Source organism: Ipomoea nil, unplaced genomic scaffold, assembly GCF_001879475.1.
Source record: "Ipomoea nil cultivar Tokyo-kokei standard unplaced genomic scaffold, Asagao_1.1 scaffold0813, whole genome shotgun sequence".
Classification (NCBI taxonomy): domain Eukaryota; kingdom Viridiplantae; phylum Streptophyta; class Magnoliopsida; order Solanales; family Convolvulaceae; genus Ipomoea; species Ipomoea nil.
This window is the reverse complement of record NW_017617241.1, coordinates 2,038,450-2,057,771: the sequence shown is the minus strand read 5'-3', so window position 1 is coordinate 2,057,771 and position 19,322 is coordinate 2,038,450. Positions and strand designations below refer to the sequence as shown.

Here is a 19,322-nt window from a genome sequence, read left to right as displayed (position 1 = left end):
ATCTACTCCTGGCCACTGGCCTATGCGAGTGGGCACTAGGCAGTGGCCTGCTGGCCACACGCCCACAAGTCACCTAGAGTTTTTTTTTTGTTTGTTTTTTTTAACAGTTTGGAACCGGAACTGTACGGACGGTTCCGGTGGTCACCCCTATCTGGACCAAGGCTACGTCGACAAATGACGATGAAGGCTTCCAGACAAAAGATTGCTACATGGACGGACGAAGATAAAAGGCATTCAGACCAAGATTCTGGTTTCGGTTTTTGTCAGAAACCATCGTTTAACAAAATTAATAAATTACATTATTTTAAATATTATTGTAAATGTTTTATATTTTAAATAAAATAATTAAAATGTTTAATTATACAATTTTACTCATTTTTCATAAAAATGAGCCAAGCACATCAAAACAGTTTTACAAAATGCAACCAAACACTATAAAGGAAGATTTTTTTTTTTTTTCAGGAAAATGATTATTAAAAAAAATATATATTTTCATGAAGTCATTTTTATGCTTTTCAAACGGACCCTAAGTGGAATCTTGAAGAAAAAAATAAAATAAAATAGACACACAATTACACCCTGTTTGGTTCACTAGAAAATATTTGAAGGGAAATGAAATTGAAATTTCATGAAAAATAAATTTCATTATTTGGTTGGTGGAAAAGAAATTAATGGAAATATAATTTTCATTGTTTTTTTGTTGGATTTAGAATTGTAATGAATAATGAGTATACAAATAATTATACACCTACACAATAACAACAACAACAATATAATGATAACTAACAAAGTTGATGATGACATAATTGTCCTCCCTGTTTTCCATGAAAAACAAAAAAAATTAAGGGGTGACCAAAGAAAATGTTTTCTTTATTCTTAGAGCCATCAAAATGGGCTTAGCCCACCGGGTCGACCCGCCCCGTCCCTTCTTAGGTAGGGACGGGTTTCGAAAATACAGGCCCGTTTAGGAGCCGGTTTTTTTGGTCCGCCCTGCTTAGGCCCGCGGGCTTGGCGGGCTGCCCGCCATTATTTTATTTTATTTTATATAAAATATTTTTATATAAAATATGCACTTTAAAAGAGGGGGTTTGGGCGGGGGCCCGCCTAGCCCGTGGGCTACTAGCGGGGCGGTTCGGGCCTGCCAAACCTATGACCGTTTATGAGCGGGCTTTTTAGCCCACCCCGTTTAGGCCCGCGCGCCTGTATTGACAGCACTACTTATTCTTGAGGAAAATATATTTCCATCAAACCAAATAAATGAAAATCTAATTTTCTACAAATTCAAGGAAAATATTTTACATCCAAACAAAAACCGTGTTTGATCATGGTGTAATTCTTTTTTTACAATTCAAAAATTTAAAAAGGAAAATTTACATATAAAACAATTACAAAAGAATTAATTATTAAATTGGTCTCTCAACAAATAAGTTGAGGACAAAATTAAGTAAGTGTACATAATCAATGGACCAAATAAGGTATTAACTCAAATTTAGAAGACATTTTCGTGAATACAAACAAAAATTCAAAAAATAACATTGACACCCATAAATGCCAGCCTCACCATTGCTTTTCAGGTTAGGGTTTTGAAAGAATTACAACTACAGAGATAGAGAATACATAATAGGGGAAGGAGGACAAAGAAGAAAGACAAGAAAAACCAGGGAAGGAAATGCCTCTGTTCTTGACGGATGAGGAATTCGAGCGTTGCTCTCACGACCCAATTTTGGTTGCGGAGAAGGCTGACGCATTCATCAGGCAGCTATACAACCAACTGGAGACGGTGAAGGCTCAGGCCGATGCCGCCTCTATCACCGCCGAACAGACCTGCTCCCTACTCGAGCAGAAATACGTTTCTCTCTCTTCTGAATTCTCCGCTCTCCAATCTCAGCAATCCCAATTCAACTCCTCTCTCGATCAACGCCTCTCCGAACTTGCTCAACTCCAAGCCGACAAGCACCAGCTTCACCTCCTTTCTGTATACAATACTATCCATGTTCCTTATTTTTCTCCGTAATTATTTATTTACTTATGTCATAGTTATCATTGAAATTTGCTAATGACATATTTTCTTACTTTTTCCGGGACCATAAAAGATTGGCAAGGATGGGGAGATTGAACGCTTGTCTACAGAGGTATCCGAGCTTCATAAATCGAAAAGGCAATTGATGGAATTGTTGGAGAACAAGGATTTAGAGATCAGTGAGAAAAATGCCACCATCAAAAGCTATCTCGATAAGATAGTATGTACAGTACCTCTCTGATTACTACTACCCTATCTACATATTTTGTATCCCATCTGTCTATAATTGAATTTCTGTACTGTAATAATTATTAGTGTATTCATTTTATGAATATCATTGTTTGAAGGTCACTTTATCTGATAATGCTGCATCAAAGGAAGCACGATTAAGTGACTTGGAGTCTGAATTAGCTCGCTCTCAAGCTTCCTGTTCACAGCTTCTGCAGGTACAGTGGTAGTTAGTCTCTTAGCTGTCACTTACATGTCACCCCATCTGGCTTTTAACTCAGGATGTTTATTTCTCTAATGATAATTTCTTTTTTCATAAATGATGGTAAAATTTATACTTTGTCCTGTTTACCCAGATATCCTTGTTCTTCTCAATGAAAATAACTATTATGGAGTAACACTTTTACTTCCTATACACTGCTTGCTGGTGTTTCTTACCCATTCCCTGCTTTGATTCTTGATGCATTTATGAAATTCTTGAATTTCTGTTTTCACCGTGGATTCAAGCAGGAGAAGGAACTAATTGAGAGGCATAACACATGGCTTAATGACGAGTTAACTACCAAAGTCAATGATCTCATAAACCTTCGTAAAACTCATTCCAAACTTGAGGCAGACATGTCTGTTAAACTTTCTGATGTAAGTTGGTATTGAAGAGCATGTCATGCCTACTATTTATTCTTTGATTCACCCACACAACATCACTGATATGAATGTATTGACAAATTCAGGTAGAGAGGAAGTTCAGTGAAAGTTCTAGCTCTTTGACATGGTATAAGGACAGAGTAAGGGAGCTGGAGTCGAAGTTGTCGTCCTTGGAGCAGGTTTGTCTGTTAGTTTCCATTTTGTTATTTATTTTCCTGGTTGATCCATTTGTTTCCTAATAATTTTTGTATCTTCATTACATAATTGAAGGAGCTGTTATCATCAAAGGATGCAGCTTCTAGGACAGAGGAACAATCATCTGCTGAGATTTCTACTGTAAGTGTTTTATATTTTTTCTATCCTCTTTTATACTTAAGTTCACGAGTAAAGTAATTAATTCACAAAAAAAAAAGCATTTAGCTGGTGAACACAGAGCTTTAGAATATACTTCTGTGGCCATAAACTTTTTCTTGGCATAAATTCCGATGCATGTAGCTCTTAATCATCCTCAGATAGGAAATGCATTAAATGTTTTTTCCCCGTCTTAATACCTGCACTTTGTTTGGTTTATTAGACATTCAATTATACCACCTTTTCGTCTATTACAGCTAGAAGCTATTGTAGTTGTCCACTGAAAGTTTTCTTTATATAATGTAGGCATGTAGCTTGCCTTGTCATAGACTCATTTCCCTCTTTAGTTAATTTTTTGACGACATGGATCAGTGGGTGCAGCCTTCTTATTGTAAAATGTTGGTATGTATAGATAAGAGTTGTAAAGATATCAATCAAAAAGATACAATGCAACAATTGTAATGCCACCTGGAGAGAAGTAGTTTTATCTGAATTATAGATTATTTTCCCTCTGTTCTTTGATTGTGGTTCGTTTCTTGTCTCCTAATAGGGATATGGATTGGCTTGTTATTAACTCAGTAAAGTACTCAAATATGCTGAATATATATTATAGATTATTTTCCCTCTGTTCTTTGATTGTGGTTCGTTTCTTGTCTCCTAATAGGGATATGGATTGGCTTGTTATTACTAGGTTCAACCCTGTTTGGCTGTTTTACGTGAAGTATGATTTATGAATTTTCTTCTACTGTTAGATAAGGGTTCTGCAGCACTCACCATTTTACAATAAAGAGATCATATTTGCATGCTGTGTGATGGACTTAAAGTTGCAGGTTGCATCTGTACCTAACATTCCTAATTCATGTAGTTAAACAAGCTTGTGGAACTATATAAAGAGAGCTCGGAGGAGTGGTCTAAAAAGGCAGGGGAACTTGAGAGCGTGATTAAGGCATTGGAAGTGAGTTTGCTTTGCAGTTGGTTATTTAAATGAAACTCATAGTAGAAGCAAGATGATGGGCTTTGTGATGCCTTCCTACGGGTCTAATGAGGCCAGTTAACCTTTGTTTGTTTATTATATTAGTGCTATCCTTCACATTTGTTTTGCTTTATGTGAGACCTTTTCTAATATAATTGGCTATTACTGCTATTGTTAATTAGGCTCATTCAAACCAAATTGAAACTGACTATAAAGAGAAGCTTGAGAAGGAAGTTTCAACAAGGAAAGAATTAGAAGAGGTATGCCATGTCTTACAAAGGGCATTTTTAACATGACTGGTAATTGATAAGATGATTCATAATTTTCCAGCTTAAATACTTGTTTTCCTCAGTTTTATTTAGTATACTAAGTGATAAGTGAAACACTCACAATGAATTGTTTGTATTTTTCTGCTGTAAGGGTAACAATATTTAGATTGGTATTAAAAATTGGGTGGCAGGGCTCTCACATGAAGATGCTAATTTTTACCATGCATATTTTAGAAGAATAGGGAAAAAAAATCAAGAAAGGCAAAGGCATATTAAGATTTAAATTTATAGAATAAAAGCTGCTAAGGTACTATTTCTGTCATTTCTTAACTTCAGTTTTATTTGTCTGGATGGAGTAGGCACTTGCATCTTTAAAGGAAAAACTTGTAACTTGTGAAGCAGAGTTGGAAAAAAGCAAGGTAGAGAGTAAAACAATGCCTCTGAGTAGTTTAAGTACAGAATTGTAAGTCTGCTTTTCCCTTTCTAAATCATTGGTTACTTAGCCAGTCCATCATTTCTCCAATCTTTGTTGTTAAAGTTTCATTTTCCAATCCTATATCATCCACGCCGCCAGTGTTTGCATGTAAAATGTTTGATGAAGTATTTTTTAAAAAATCCTTCTGCAATTTGATTTGCACAAAAAACAGGTTAAAATGTGCTCCTTATTTTTGGATGAGCATCCAAATTGGAGCTTATCATTCTCCTATAAAGAGGATGAAATCGATAATATTTGTATTTGATACTTTTAGTCAACATTTTTGACTCTTTAGAAAAATACTCTCTCGTTTGAGATGGAACTAAAGAAAGATTTGCTAGCTCATTTGTAGATGATTGGTTTTAGTGCCTAATAGAATGAAATGTAGCCAACTTTGACTATATTTCACTATATGTTATTTGAGTAGTTAGGTAACACACCCATAAGACTAAAGATGATCATGGAGGAAGACTTTTAGATGGAAGATTTGTAATTACAATCTCTTGGTATCAACTTAAACCATTTTGTTAAGGAGACAGAACGATATAAACGGCATCTGTTGTATATGAAGCACGTTATTCTTGCTTTCTTGTTTTGGTTTTTGTGGCTGGAGAGGAACAAGAGAGCATTTGTGGGGCCCTGATGGAGGTTGGTAGTTTCAAGAACCACCTACTAATTACAATTTCTTGGTATCTATGTAATCAATTTTTGTAGGGAATCCCCAGCAGGCAGCAGCTATGCCATCTTGCTCCTCCCCAGCCAAAATCACCAAACTACCAACAAAGGAGCTGTACTAGACTAGTACTTATCTTCCAGTTAGTGCCATTAGTCTAGTTCCACTTAAGATGATTGTGGTTGCAAATTTCCCTTTCTACCTTTCTCATTAGGACAACTTAGGGAAACTGTTATCAAATAAAGAATAGTTAAATGTCAGCGAATGTCTGGTATTTGCTAATACATTTATGTGCATTTCCTTGGTCCTCACTGTTTGGTTTCAAAATATTGAATAATGACAGGTTTGTGCCCTCGGTTTCATCAACCGAGATGATTGAAGATGATCGCTGGCTTGTACCCAGTATTCCAGCTGGTGTTTCAGGAACAGCATTGGCTGCATCACTTCTTCGTGATGGTTGGAGTGTGAGTTCTGTTAATACATCTATTGTTATTATTTCGTTCAATGCTTCTCTTGGAATTCTTCTCCCTGTTTATGCACCCTAACCTAGAAGTTAACAAAATCCAGATTCCTTTTTGACAAACTGAATTAAGTACAGTAATTTTTCACATTTCTGTTCTTGCAACCTCCTAACTCGAGGAATTTTCATTCAATTTGTTAAGCTGGTCAAGATTTACACGAAATATCAGGAAGCTGTTGATGCATTGCGTCATGAGCAACTTGGGAGAAAACAATCTCAAGCTATCTTGGAGCGGGTATATGTTGTTGAACTCTGTACTGCTTATGTATTGTTAATCATAATGTTGTTTATATAAATGTCATGTTAATAACATTTTTAGAGCATACCATTGTGCAAAATTACATGTTCATATACTGTATTTTTGGGTATTCCACTATCTTAATTAAATTTTCCTTTAATCTTGATGCCACTCTGTTCAAAGTAAAATATGTTTGTTTGCTTGGAGTTGGAGTATAGATTTGGATTAAATGGATGTATATGTTGATTTCAGGTACTTCATGAAATTGAGGAGAAAGCTGGAATCATTTTGGATGAACGGGGTATGTGATTTTTCTGGTTCCCTAGTAAGAGATGATGCTACTCTATCCCATTCTATATTTCTATCACATGACTTAGAGCTCAAATCTATCTATAACTAACGATGAACTTCAAAAAAAAGCTGGAACTTTTGGTAAATTTCAGTAATTACATGAATTTTTTGATTCATCTGTTGAGCTGTGACATTGCAGACTTGGAAGGAAGGGAAGGATACAATATGCGTGCAATGTGATTTTAAGTTAAGACAACTTGTTTAGGGTTTTCCAACACTGCACTTATGTTTTATTATTTGCAGAGGAGCATGAAAGGTTGGTGGAGGGATACTCTGCACTAGATGAAAAGCTGAAGCATTCTCTTTCTGAAAAAGCCACTTTAGAGAGTAAAATTGAAGAATTAAAGGTTTTTCCCTTTTCCCCTTGTCTTTTTTTTTTTTTTTAAAGTATTATATATATATATATATATATATATATATTATAAAATCTTTTGCTTGGTCCTTGTGTATGATATTAATTTTTCTTAGGCTGATTTGCGAAGATGTGAGCGTGACTACGTAGTAGCTCAGAGAGAGAATCTTGACCTCCAAAAGCAGGTTTGATTTACAGGAAAATATTTTTTCTGGGTCGTTTTTATATTGTCTTGTTTTGTATTATAGTTTTGAGAGTAAATTTGGGAACTTGGAATTCTTCTCTTAATATTCTTAAATATTAGTATATTCTTGTTTTGTATTATAGTTTTGAGAGTAAATTTGGGAACTTGGAACTCTTTTCTTAATATTCTTAAATATTAGTATATGCATTTTATGGAGGCCTTTTTTTGGCTTTATGGTCATAATTCTTAATGCTTGATTCTGTAGTCTTTTGCTTGGATTTTCAGTAGAGGTTACACAAAGGAAACCTTTTTGTATCATCATGCTGGAAAAGTATAGGGATGGATATAATGTTTTAGGTTTATTGGATTGAGTACTGTTTATCATCTCATCATAGGAGCTCATCCCTCTTCTGGATTGCCTGCCTATGTTTAATGAACTGATACACAAGGGCTTTTTCTTTTTTATCATACCTGGTCTTTTTTCGGAAATTTTATGCTGAATCTGTGTAGGATACCGAATTGCCCAAGTGATCTCATTGATGTGAGACAGTTTATTCATCTCACAAAAGATGGCCCCTTGTTTTAGAACACTCTTAAAAGTTTTCATTTTGCTACTCTTTTTGTAGGTTACTTTGCTTTTGAAGGAGTGCCGTGATATACAACTCCGGTGTGGGTCAGTGGAGCATAAAAATGTCTATGAGAATATGGCTATTGCTGAAAGTGATGTTGATAATGCTGAAAGTCTGGTATGTGTTTTCTTAAAGTAGTATGTAAGCCCAAAGTCCTATTGTTTGAAAATTCATATTTTATTTAATATATGTGCTTGAATCAATACCTTTCAGTTGAGCTTCAAGGATATAAGTGGATTAGTTGAACAGAATGCCCAATTACGGAGTCTTGTTCGCAACCTTACTTATCAGATTGAAACCACAGAATTAGAGTGGAAGGTGTTTAAAAACTTTTTCATACAGCATTAAATGGAATTGGAAACTTGGAAGACTTTAAGATATTCTGCTTACAGGTTGTTGTGACTTTCAGGATAAGTTTGAAAAAGAGCTTCAGAAACAAATTGATGATGCTTCGTCCAAAGTAAATGCAATTTTAGCAAGAGCTGATGAGCAAGGGCGTATGGTTGAGTCACTTCATACATCTGTAAGCTTGTTAAGGGATTAAATTGGCTGATGTAGTTTCTAGCGTCATTGCTTTCTTTCTTTTCTTATTTGACTTATTTGATTCTTTAATACTTTATTAAAATTAGGTGGCGATGTACAAAAAGTTATATGAAGAGGAACATAGGCTTCGGACTTCTGATAGGAAATCTCCACAAGATTCAACAGGTTTTCTCCATTCGCAAGCAATCTTTTATATTCCCTGGCTTGGATTATATTTCACAATCTGCCCCAATAGGGTTTTTATTGCTAGCTGAATTTTCTTGATCATTTTCAATTGAATAGCAATTTTTGTTTTTGTGAACTCAAACCTTTCAATGGTTACTTTACATTCATATTTACTGAATTTAGAAACACATGAGTGAGTTGGCATGCTTTATATTCTGATTAGGTGAATAGGATTTATCTTGAAAGCTGAATTTTCTTAATAGCAATTTTTATTTTTGTGAAACTCAAACCTTTCAATGGGTGCTGTGCATTCAAGTTTTGTGAATTGAGAAACATGGGTGAGTTGGCATGCTTTGTGTTTGAAAACCGTGTGCATGGTTTGACATAAATACATAATACAAAGTAGTATCTTTTATTTGTGACAGGGAATAAATGTTATTCCCTAAGTTACTTCTCTTTTAAGTGGTGTAGTTACTTGCCATTTCCTGAGGTTCACAGATTGTTCTCCTTCATGGGGTTGCTAGTTTCATGTCATGACAGTAAGTAAAATCTATTTTATTTGTTATAGAGGTTCAAAGGACAGAAACGATGATTTTGACTGAATCGTCCCAGGTATGAGAAATTTGATAAGACCAAATATTTACGATTTTATTACTTACTGGAAAAACGCTCAGGATTTGGTGTAAGCATGCAGGGGGTGTCACAGAAGGCACAAGAGCATAAACTAGAGCGTCTTAAGTGCATTGAAGATGAACTGGTGAAATTACGGTATACAACTTACTTTTTAATTTGTATTTCAGTTTCTTTTAGTGATAGGGTTTTACATTGTTTGTAGTGTGTACTGATGGTGATGTTGAGGCTTAGGAGAAAGAGGTCATCAATTTGATAATTGTTGTTCCTGAATTGTTATTTATGTTGTTGTATTCATCCATTGAGTTTTGCGAGCACTCAAATTTTGATTTTTGGCCATACTTATCATCATCCATCTGCTATATTCTACTATTTAAAAGTTGCTGCTTATATAGTTATATCTTTGTTTTCCTATTAGGAGTGAAGTCATATCTTTACGATCAGAGCGTGACAAATCAGCTTTGGAAGCACAATTTGCACAGGGGAAACTTGATAGATTTCTGAAAGAATTTGAACACATGGTGAGATCTTTTTCCTTTAATGTGTCCTACTTTATTTCCACTTCTAGGGATTTTGACAGTACTTGTTTCTGAATAAGGCTTAAGGTGCTGTTTTAACCTTTTAACATATTTTTACATGTTAGAGAGAGGAACACAATGCTGTCCTTTCAAGAAATGTGGAGTTCTCACAGTTGATTGTTGACTACCAAAAGAAGCTGCGTGAAAACTCTGAGTCATGTACTGCTGCTGAGGAGCTTTCAAGAAAGTTAAAAATGGAGGTGAGATTTTTGGAACTTACCATGGAAACATAATGTCATGGTTAGATTAACCTTTTTTTTTTTTTTTCTCCTACACAGGTTTCAATTCTTAAGCACGAGAAGGAAATTTTGGTTAGTTCAGAAAAGAGAGCGTCGGATGAAGTTCGTAGTTTATCTGAGAGGGTTCACCGTTTGCAGGTTCAGTTTTTGTTTTATTAACTCCTATTTTTTGACACTTCTTGGTTTGGGGGTGGGGTGTTACGGTGGTGTAGCAGTTGGACTTTGTGGTCATTTGGTGACTAAATGTGGTTATCTGCAGGCCAGTTTAGATACTATTCAAAGCACTGAGGAAGTTCGTGAGGTTGTCTTTTATTTGTGATGCTGTTGTAGTTGTTTTTTAGGTTGGCAATTGTAAGATTATGAAAGTAACATTTACTTTTTGCTATGGCAGGAGGCTAGGGGTGCTGAGAGGAGAAAGCAAGAGGAATATATTAAGCACATTGAGGTATGCTATTCTGATAATCAACATAACCAACAGATGAAACATTAAACACAAAATAATGGGAAAGATGATAGCTTGAGTTAAGTGCCTTGTATAGTTGTATGTAGAAAAATTCCGCTCTGTTTGGAAAAGTTGTCAATAATTATTTGCATATCTCTTTGCATATTATTTTATTTTGGTAAATAATGCAGAAAGAATGGGCTGAAGCTAAGAAAAATTCCATCTCTTTGGAGAAGTCGTTGTCAATAATTATTTGCATATATCTCTTAGCATATTATTTATTTTGGTAAATAATGCAGAAAGAATGGGCTGAAGCTAAGAAAGAGTTGCAAGAAGAGCGTAATAATGTCCGAAATCTTACACTTGTGCGGGAAAATGATTTGAAGAGTGCACTGCGACAAGTTGAAGAAATGGGAAAGGAATTGGCAAACACCTTGCATTCCCTATCTATGGTCGAGTCTAGGGCTGCTGTTGCAGAGGTTTATCTAATGATGATTGCTCTTGCCTATCTCATATGTTCAAAATAATTATTTGTGCCTGCTGTTTATCACAGACATTTTTTTATGTTGTGACACTAATGCTATTCCTTTATCCAGGCACGGGCTGCTGATTTGGAAGAAAAATTGCAGTCTTCACATACTAAGGTAATTTTAGTACTGCTTGGACTAGTTGTGTTATTCTTCATATGATGTTTTATTTATTTATTTATTTTTGTGCCTCTGCTTGCCAGTTTTACTTTCTATGTATTCTCATATCCATAGAGGCTTTATCTGTAAGTTATTGAGTGTCATTGTTTTCTGGAATAAAAAGTTGAAGATATTTTCCTTGCACAAAGTGCTATGCTTTTATTTATATTATTATAGCTGAAGTTGAAGGCAAATTTACCACCTATATTTGCTCTTGCTATTTGTGTGTGTCATTATGATGTTATAATTGATCTACTTTTCTTTTAATTCTCCTCTCTGGGTTTGTGTTACATCACAGAGTTGTATAAACCTCATAACAGCTTTTGTTTTGCATCTTTCATTGTATCTTCAGTTTCTTTAGTATTTTTTTTTCTCAGTGACATGTTTTGTATTGCAGATCTCTGACATAAATGGTGGAAGTGGTCCTTCATCCTCTTCTAGTGAGGTAATGCCACCAACTGCATGTCTGTGCCTTTTGAGTGGTTCTTTCTTTACGGGGGTTTATCATATGGGATAATAACAATGATGGAGTATAAGTTGATAACAGTTATCTATCTGACTATCTCTTATGTACTCTGTAGCTTTTGCGTGTGTGCTCTGATAATGGATTAATCGTAACATGTACTTGTCCTGTTAGCTATTAAACATGCATTTGGGCGTGTGTTGGGTTGGGGGTTTATAATATCTTATTATGTTCATAGTTTCAACTTTCAACATGTTTGATTATCTGTAGCAGTATCATATATCAAAATTATGACTTCTTCTAACTGTGGAGTTGACTAATCTTTCAAAGACAGGGAAAGAAGTAATACTATATTTATGTTCTTTTTTTGGCTTCAAGAATAACTCATTTGTTTGAAACCTTTTAACATGTGTAATTGAAAAAAAGAAGAAGATTTTTGCGGACCTGTGTACTGCCCAAGAGGAAATAAAAAATTTGAGAGAAGAAGTAAAGTTTTGCAAGGATCATATGCTGCAGGTGTGTATTCTATGTTATTTAATTTGCTTTTTGTATTACTTCAGTGCTTAAATTCCGCTGTTATTGCAGTATAAAAGCATTGCTCAGGCAAATGAAGAGGCATTGAAACAGATGGAACTCTCTCATGAGAACTTCAAAGTTGAGGTATTTGCAATTTCATATTTCCACTGAAAATGAAGATTTTGGGTGAATCATCAAAACAGTAGATTGCATATAAAAGAATTTCAGCGAGATCTTTTATAGCATTTTTACTTTCCAGGTCTTGACCTAAAAGAAATTAATGGGATCTCTCTGTTAAACCTCTCATTAATTTTTTTCCAATCAACTCCGTCTTCCATGAGTTTAACATAGAAGAAACTAATGGCACCTCTAAGTTGAAACTCGTGTATAAAATTCTTTAATTTGCTAATTTTTGCATCATTAATGGAAGCAAGTGAAATAATGAAATGCTGATATTTGTAGAGTTCACAGTGCAATTGCCCCTCATGAATTCGTTTCTTTCACTTCATATATTCACCAGGCTGATAACATGAAGAATTCTCTTGAAGAGGAAATTTTATTGCTTAGAAAGCGGGCTAAGGAACTTGAAGGTGAATGTGACTTGAGGACTAAGGAGGCTGCTTCTGCAAATGCTGGAAAAGACGAGGAACTTGCAGCTGCCTTTTCTGAAATTGCCCATCTTAAAGAAGATTGTTGTTTAAAGATGTTAGCATCTTTTAATTATTAAATATTGTGGATTGTCAATTCAATTGGATTTGCATGTAAAAATTCTTTCATATATTTTGATAGGTCCCAAATTGGAGTCATGGAGATACAAATTTCTTCATTGAAAGATGATTTGGAGAAAGAGCACCAAAGGTGGCGAGCTGCTCAAGCTAATTATGAAAGACAGGTTTGCTCAAGTACTTTGTTTGCATTTTTGGCAATTTCCAAGCATGCTGTTGCTTATTATCTTGACCTTATTCTTGGACCTTGGTAGATATCCACTAAATCATGCTTCTTTAAATTTTCTATCATCAAATCCTTTTGTATGTAGGGTTTTTTGATAATAAATAAAATGTATGTGTTTTATGGTCTTATGGCAGTTTGTTTGTTTAGGTAATTCTGCAGTCAGAAACTATTCAAGAGTTGACAAGAACATCTCAAGCTTTGGCTTCGCTGCAAGAAGAAACATCTGAGCTACATAAGATGTCAGATGCACTCAAATCTGAAAATGTAAATATTTGTCTATAATCAAATTCTTATGCAGGCCTTTCTTGATTTTCCATTTGTTCAGGGAATGACCCGAGTCTATGGGCTGGATATGTATATCACTTTTTAATAGATAACAATTCCTCTAAGTGCACTTCTATAAGATTTGACTTTGTAGACCAAGGGGGTTCATATCCAGCAAAATTTTAATTTTCAGGACTTAATTTTTGGTCATTCAATTTGGTATAGTGGTGTAAATGTTTGCTGTGGTTTCTTATATGCCTTTATTTGTTATTTTTTCATGTTTTGTGTGTGTGTGGGGGAAGGAGGGGCAGTGGAATAGGTCACTCAGATATGTTTTCTTCGATCCAGTTGTATCTGATGTTATTATCGATATAATTGAGCAGATTGAACTGAAGGCTAAGTGGGATGCAGAAAAGAAAGAGCTTGAAGAATTAAAAAGTGAAGCTGATAAGAAATTCAATGAGGTCAATGAACAGGTAAAGGACCTGGTGTCATTTATGGGCTTTTGTATATTGGTCCTTGTTGGATTTTCTCTATTGTTCTGCATGCTCTTTGATTAATGTATTTGAGCTTCTCTTCAGTAGGATCATGATAGTAATCTTAGATGTTTACAGTATAGGGCCATATTATATGTTTCGTTAGTCTATTAATTACCATGGGCTGTTATTGAAAATAAAAGTCATCAATGGCAACTTTCCAGACACTTATGCGACTGCATAATTGTTTGGAAGTCTCCTGCATAACATACTATTTACCCTACTTGAAGAAAAAAGAAAGATACATATGGCATTGCATAGCATAATCTTGTCTTCATTTCAGTTTTAGGACTGTTAACCAGTGGTAGTCTGTTAATCATGTCTTTCTTTAGGGATATAGGGAGTTATATCTAATGTTCTTGGCATTTGTTGTGCCATTATATTTATTGATGAATTGTGTATCCCTTAGAACAAAATATTGTTGAGCCGGCTCGAGGCTATTCACATCAAGCAGGCCGAGAAGGATCGTGTTTCAGCTGGAATAAGTTCTGGAACCACTGCTACAGAAATTGATGATGGGTTACTGAATGTTGTTAACTATTTAAGGAGATCAAAGGAAATTGTATGTTTACTTTTACCTTTTTATTTATTTATTTATTTATAACTTTTCATTTATAATCTGTAAAACATAACCGCAATTGGATTTCTACAGGGAGAAACAGAAATCTCATTGCTGAAACAGGAAAGACTCCGCCTGCAATCTCAGGTATTGTGTTCTCATCTTTCCATTTGGTTTCAGAGTTTTTGCACAGAGCAGTTGCCTACTTGATATTTTGAAAATATAAATGTCGAGTGATTATAACAATGGTATTTTTAGCTTGAGAATGCTCTTAAGGCAGCAGAGACAGCAGAAGCATCATATCGTGCTGAACGGGAAAGTTCTAAGGCCTTATTGTATAGAGAAGAGGAGTTTAAAGGCCTACAGCTTCAGGTTTGTCGATATATTTCCCTTGTATTCTTATTTCCCTTGCACTGGATGCTGTCTATGTAGGTAGGTGCAATTGTTATCATCATGGCTCTGGTCTAGAGTTACTGTTGTGGAAATTAATTCTTAAAATGAACACCTTTGGATGGCTTTCCTGTTTTGTTATTTTTTATTTTCCATTTGTAATGTTGTATTTTGGTATATTTTCTTTCAATAGTATACCTATATATTACTATCACATGCCTTGTTAGTTTTTACAATTTGGTGTTTCTAGGTTAGAGAGTTGAACTTGCTTCGAGAGAGCAATTTGCAGCTTAGAGAGGAGAACAGACATAATTTTGAAGAGTGCCAGGTTTGAATTTTCTGAACTCTATGAGATATGAAGATAAATGGCCGTCTTCAACTCAAAACGCTTTTTTATTTGCCTTAGAAACTCCGTGAAACTGCCCAGAAAGCAAGGTCTGAAGCAGATAATCTTGAGAAGTTCCTCAAGGACAGAGAACATGAGGTGGAAGCTTTCAGGAAGGAGGCTGATATTCAAAGAATGGAGAAACAGCATCTTGAGAAAAGGATCGATGAGGTATCCAATTCTTCCCTTCCCTTCCTCTTTTCCCTCATCTTCCCTTCCTTCCTTAGTACAGGACTTTCTCACTTTGAATGTTTCGGCAGTTGGTTGAGAAGTGCAAGAGCTTTGACGTGGAAGATTATGAGCGTGTTAGAGAAGCTGTTCGGCAGATGCAGGTAATACATGCATTGCAGTAGTCTATTTGGTTTTAAATTCACCTCTCTATGTAGCTTATGTATTCTTTAAGGTATACATTTCTGAGGTCACCTGGGTTGGGGCTGTGGCATGCTGTAAGATTTGCCCTTGACTGAAACATTTGAAGGATAGTGATGTTAGTTGTGTAGCCTGGAGCTTTTACTTGATGCGCAATTTCAATATGATAACACAATAAAATTCTAAATGTGAACTGAATGAAGCATAACATTATTGAAAATGTCGGCCATTATACTAAAAAATGCTGCCCTGCCCCTGGCAAGGATATATATATATATATATATATATATATATATATATATTTGATAATCACATATTATTATATTTAATTTGCCCATTATTGCATATCTGGTCTGGCTTTGATGTTTCTTGCATCGTTTTAATATTTACTATCTGGTTTCCTCTAGGAAACTCTGAAGGAAAAGGATGATCAGTTGGAGGAAATTAGGAAACATGTCTCTGAGAGGCAAGAGTTGATATCAAAACTAGAGCAAGACCTTTCAAGGAACAGAGTGGAATTGAGTCAGAGGGAGTCTAGAATAAATGAGCTTTTGCAAGCTGAGGTATTTGATTATTTTAAGTGTGAAGCACTATCTATCATTATATGTCATACTTTTCTTATCCTTTATTATGCTTTGTGATTTTTATATGTAGGCCTCTTTAAGATCTGAACTCGATAAAATGAAGAGGTCAACAAATCTACATAAGGTCTGTGGGTAGTAAAAGAACTAGACCCTACACAGTGATGATTTGATATTCTCTTCATGTGGTGAAGTCATCTTTTTTGTTAGTCCTATTTCTGATTCTTCCATGACCACTCTATATGCAGAAGAAGTTTGAGAATCTTGTGAAGGAAAAAGATGAACTGAACAAAGAGAATCAAGTTCTGTTGAAGAATTTGGAAGAAGCTCGGCAAGGTATGAGTTGTTTTATCTGGAGAGTTATTGGACTTCACATATGTTTATACTTATTTTGAAGCTTCTGAACAGGGAGAAGAAATGTTGGTGATGCTATTACTGAACAGGCTTTAAAAGAGAAGGAGAAGGAGAAAGATACCAGAATACAGGTATGCTTGGTGGTAACTCTCTTTTTATTCTACTATTTGTTTTTGTTCTTACTGCTAATATTCACTGGTAAAATTGTTTTCAAGATGTTGGAGAAAACATTAGAAAGGCACAGGGAGGAGTTGAAGAGAGAAAAAGAAGAACATAGGACAGAAAAAGCAAGGCGTTTAAAGACTCAAAGGGCATGTACGGAGTCCATTGAGACTGTCAAACAGGTAGACCTTAGAAGTCAAATTTCTATAAAATTTTGTCTCCTTTGTTTCTACGCATTGCATATCCTCTTTTTTTTTTTTTAAATATATATAATTTCATGTTTGATGGAGAAAGCTGTTACAATGGGCTTCAATCTGATGCCACTCTAAAGTCATCTGTATATGTTAAAGCAATTATTGTTTAGTCAGAAACATTTCTCTCCATGTGTCAAAGTACTGAAGTTGCATGCGTGCCACTTGTGTCAAAATTTTAACATTTGTATCAAATTTCCCTATCAACATTACAGCAACAATCAAAGCTAACAGATGAACTTGAGAAGCATAAGCAGGCTCTTAAAATGTTCACAGATGAGGGTGAGAAGTCAAGGCAACCCAAAGGTGGTCAGTCTGAGGTATAATGCTATTCTCTTCTCCAATTTAATGAGTGATTTCCTGTTTACTTGATGTAAGATAGTAGTGCTGTTTACTTGATTTCCAGTTGTTCGGGAGTTAAGTCAATGCCTGAATTTTCTTTTGTTAGGGTACATCAGTGGATCAGCTTCTTGCTGGCACCCGATTAGCAGACTTCACTGCTGCTTATCTCCAGGCTGTTAATAATTTTGAACAAGTTGTTCAACCTATTTGCATTGAGGCTGGAGTTTCCACTGCTGCAGACATTTCTTCTGGTCCAGAGATTTCATTATCAAGTGGTACTATATGCCTGCATTTTTGCTTGTTTATCTTTCATTAGTACTGCCTCTGATTTATCTACTTTATTCAGTTGCCAATCATTGAGAAATATCATGATTTATATTCTAGGTCCTGCAGTATCTTTAGTGCTACCAACCAGTTTGTCGACTATCTCCAGTTTGACAAAAACAGAAGATGAAAGAGAGAAGAGATTAGTGTCGTCAAAGATGAGCTCTGAAACCCGTAAAACAGGGAGGAAGCTGGTCCGACCTCGTATCCTGAAGCCTGAAGAGCCTCATGATGATATAGAGATGCAAGAAGTGGATGCAACTGCCAGCAGTGGAAAGCCCTTGGCTTCTCATGCTGTGGAAACTCAAGAGAATCCCATGCCAACATCTCAGCCATCTGTTCGTAAGCGTCCATCTGCTACGTCTACTTCAGAGTTACAAGAAGAAACTCCGACTTCAGAAGAAGCAAGCACTCATGTGCAGCCAGTGCTGAAAAAGCCCAAGGGTCCAGAAACCTCACAGGAGGGTGGTGAAGTAAAATCTGTGGTTAATTTTGTTCCTGAGTCTGTTCTTGCTACTGAAGAATATGATGTTGGAGATCTGACCCAGGGTTTTAAGGAGGAAGATGATGAAAAGGATGAAGCAGGGTCTGGAGGGGAACAGGGTGAAGATGTTTCAGTAGATACAATAAATCAGGCCAACTTGCAGAATGACAGAAGTGATGTGGTAGATGACATTTTGGATAGGTCTGGTGAAACAGCTATACAGGATGATCAATTGAACTTTCAGGTGCAACAAGATATTCATCAGACAGCAATAGAATCTGGAAGTGAAAAGGAAGAGGGAGAGCTGGTTGCAGATATTACTGATATTGAAGGTGGTAGTAACCTGTCAATGGGAAGTCCAGATGTTGAAGGCCAGTCTGAACAAACAGTAACGCCTGAGAATTTGACTGGTGTAGATGAAGATCCCTTTATTAGTTTGGCCTCTGAAACTGGTGAGGTTGATTCTTCTCGTGTTCTTGACGATGAGAAGACTGATGGAGGAGAAGAATTAGTTGAAGTTCAAGACAAAATGAATGATGGTAGTGATCGGGTCATGGCAGAAACTGATCAGGTCCCAGAAAGTGCGCTGACTACTAGCGAGAAACCATCTACCAGCAACAATCCTGTTGTGGACTTGAAGGAAGAGAATCCGGGTATTGCAACAGACACAGAGGAAGCAACGCAATCAACTGTTACTAGCAGAAGCTCAACTACAATTAATTTGATGGAGAGGGCAAGGGAAAGGGCAAGGGAGAGACAAGGACAGCATACTACTCTTGCACACCCCTCTGCTCCGACCAGGGCCCGTGGTAGACTACATCGAGGTCGTCAAGTACGTGGTGGGCGTAGTGGGCGTGGGCAAACACCTGGTTAAATGTTGCAAATCATGGGATGTTTCAGTGCGTAACAGGCACACTGACTTGAAATGGTGAATAAGTGTGGCGGATGAGGTCCTTTATTGGGAAGGACCGGAACAATTTGGTTTTGATTTACTTCGAGTCTGTAGCCTTAGTATTAAATATTTACCTTTCAGAATTTAACTATATTCTAGTTAGCTCTATTTCTTTCAGTTTTCACTCTACTTCAGGTTAGCCCTAATTCCTTTGGAGTCGGTAAATCCTGTTATCACAATCTATACCAGATCTTAAGTAATCCATAAGTAGATTGCATTAGTTTAACATTTGTTTACGATTGGGTAGA

At 35.9% G+C, this 19,322-nt stretch overlaps 1 protein-coding gene across 3 annotated transcripts; it reads left to right on the top strand.

Annotated features, from left to right (window-relative positions):
• The first annotated feature begins 1,559 nt into the window (after nucleotides 1-1,559).
• On the top strand, nucleotides 1,560-19,189 carry LOC109178237 (nuclear-pore anchor). Of its 3 annotated transcripts, none has more exons than XM_019327852.1 (48): nucleotides 1,560-1,975; nucleotides 2,094-2,240; nucleotides 2,368-2,466; nucleotides 2,759-2,887; nucleotides 2,980-3,072; nucleotides 3,164-3,229; nucleotides 4,110-4,199; nucleotides 4,400-4,477; nucleotides 4,846-4,949; nucleotides 5,978-6,098; nucleotides 6,297-6,389; nucleotides 6,645-6,693; nucleotides 6,987-7,090; nucleotides 7,212-7,280; nucleotides 7,906-8,025; nucleotides 8,122-8,226; nucleotides 8,318-8,431; nucleotides 8,538-8,616; nucleotides 9,185-9,228; nucleotides 9,311-9,384; nucleotides 9,665-9,767; nucleotides 9,890-10,024; nucleotides 10,103-10,201; nucleotides 10,323-10,364; nucleotides 10,455-10,508; nucleotides 10,805-10,984; nucleotides 11,102-11,149; nucleotides 11,589-11,636; nucleotides 12,087-12,170; nucleotides 12,240-12,314; nucleotides 12,691-12,875; nucleotides 12,960-13,062; nucleotides 13,269-13,385; nucleotides 13,769-13,861; nucleotides 14,331-14,483; nucleotides 14,574-14,627; nucleotides 14,739-14,852; nucleotides 15,121-15,198; nucleotides 15,277-15,426; nucleotides 15,516-15,587; nucleotides 16,032-16,187; nucleotides 16,279-16,332; nucleotides 16,454-16,541; nucleotides 16,614-16,690; nucleotides 16,775-16,903; nucleotides 17,188-17,292; nucleotides 17,421-17,589; nucleotides 17,699-19,189. In XM_019327852.1, the coding sequence occupies exons 1-48, from the start codon at nucleotides 1,670-1,672 to the stop codon at nucleotides 18,994-18,996; spliced, it is 6,147 nt and encodes a 2,048-aa protein (XP_019183397.1). In that variant the 5' UTR covers nucleotides 1,560-1,669; the 3' UTR covers nucleotides 18,997-19,189. The 3 variants fall into 3 exon arrangements, with proteins under 3 accessions (XP_019183397.1, XP_019183396.1, XP_019183395.1); XM_019327851.1 differs by having other exon boundaries at nucleotides 12,084-12,170; XM_019327850.1 differs by having other exon boundaries at nucleotides 12,081-12,170.
• The last annotated feature ends 133 nt before the right edge of the window (nucleotides 19,190-19,322 follow it).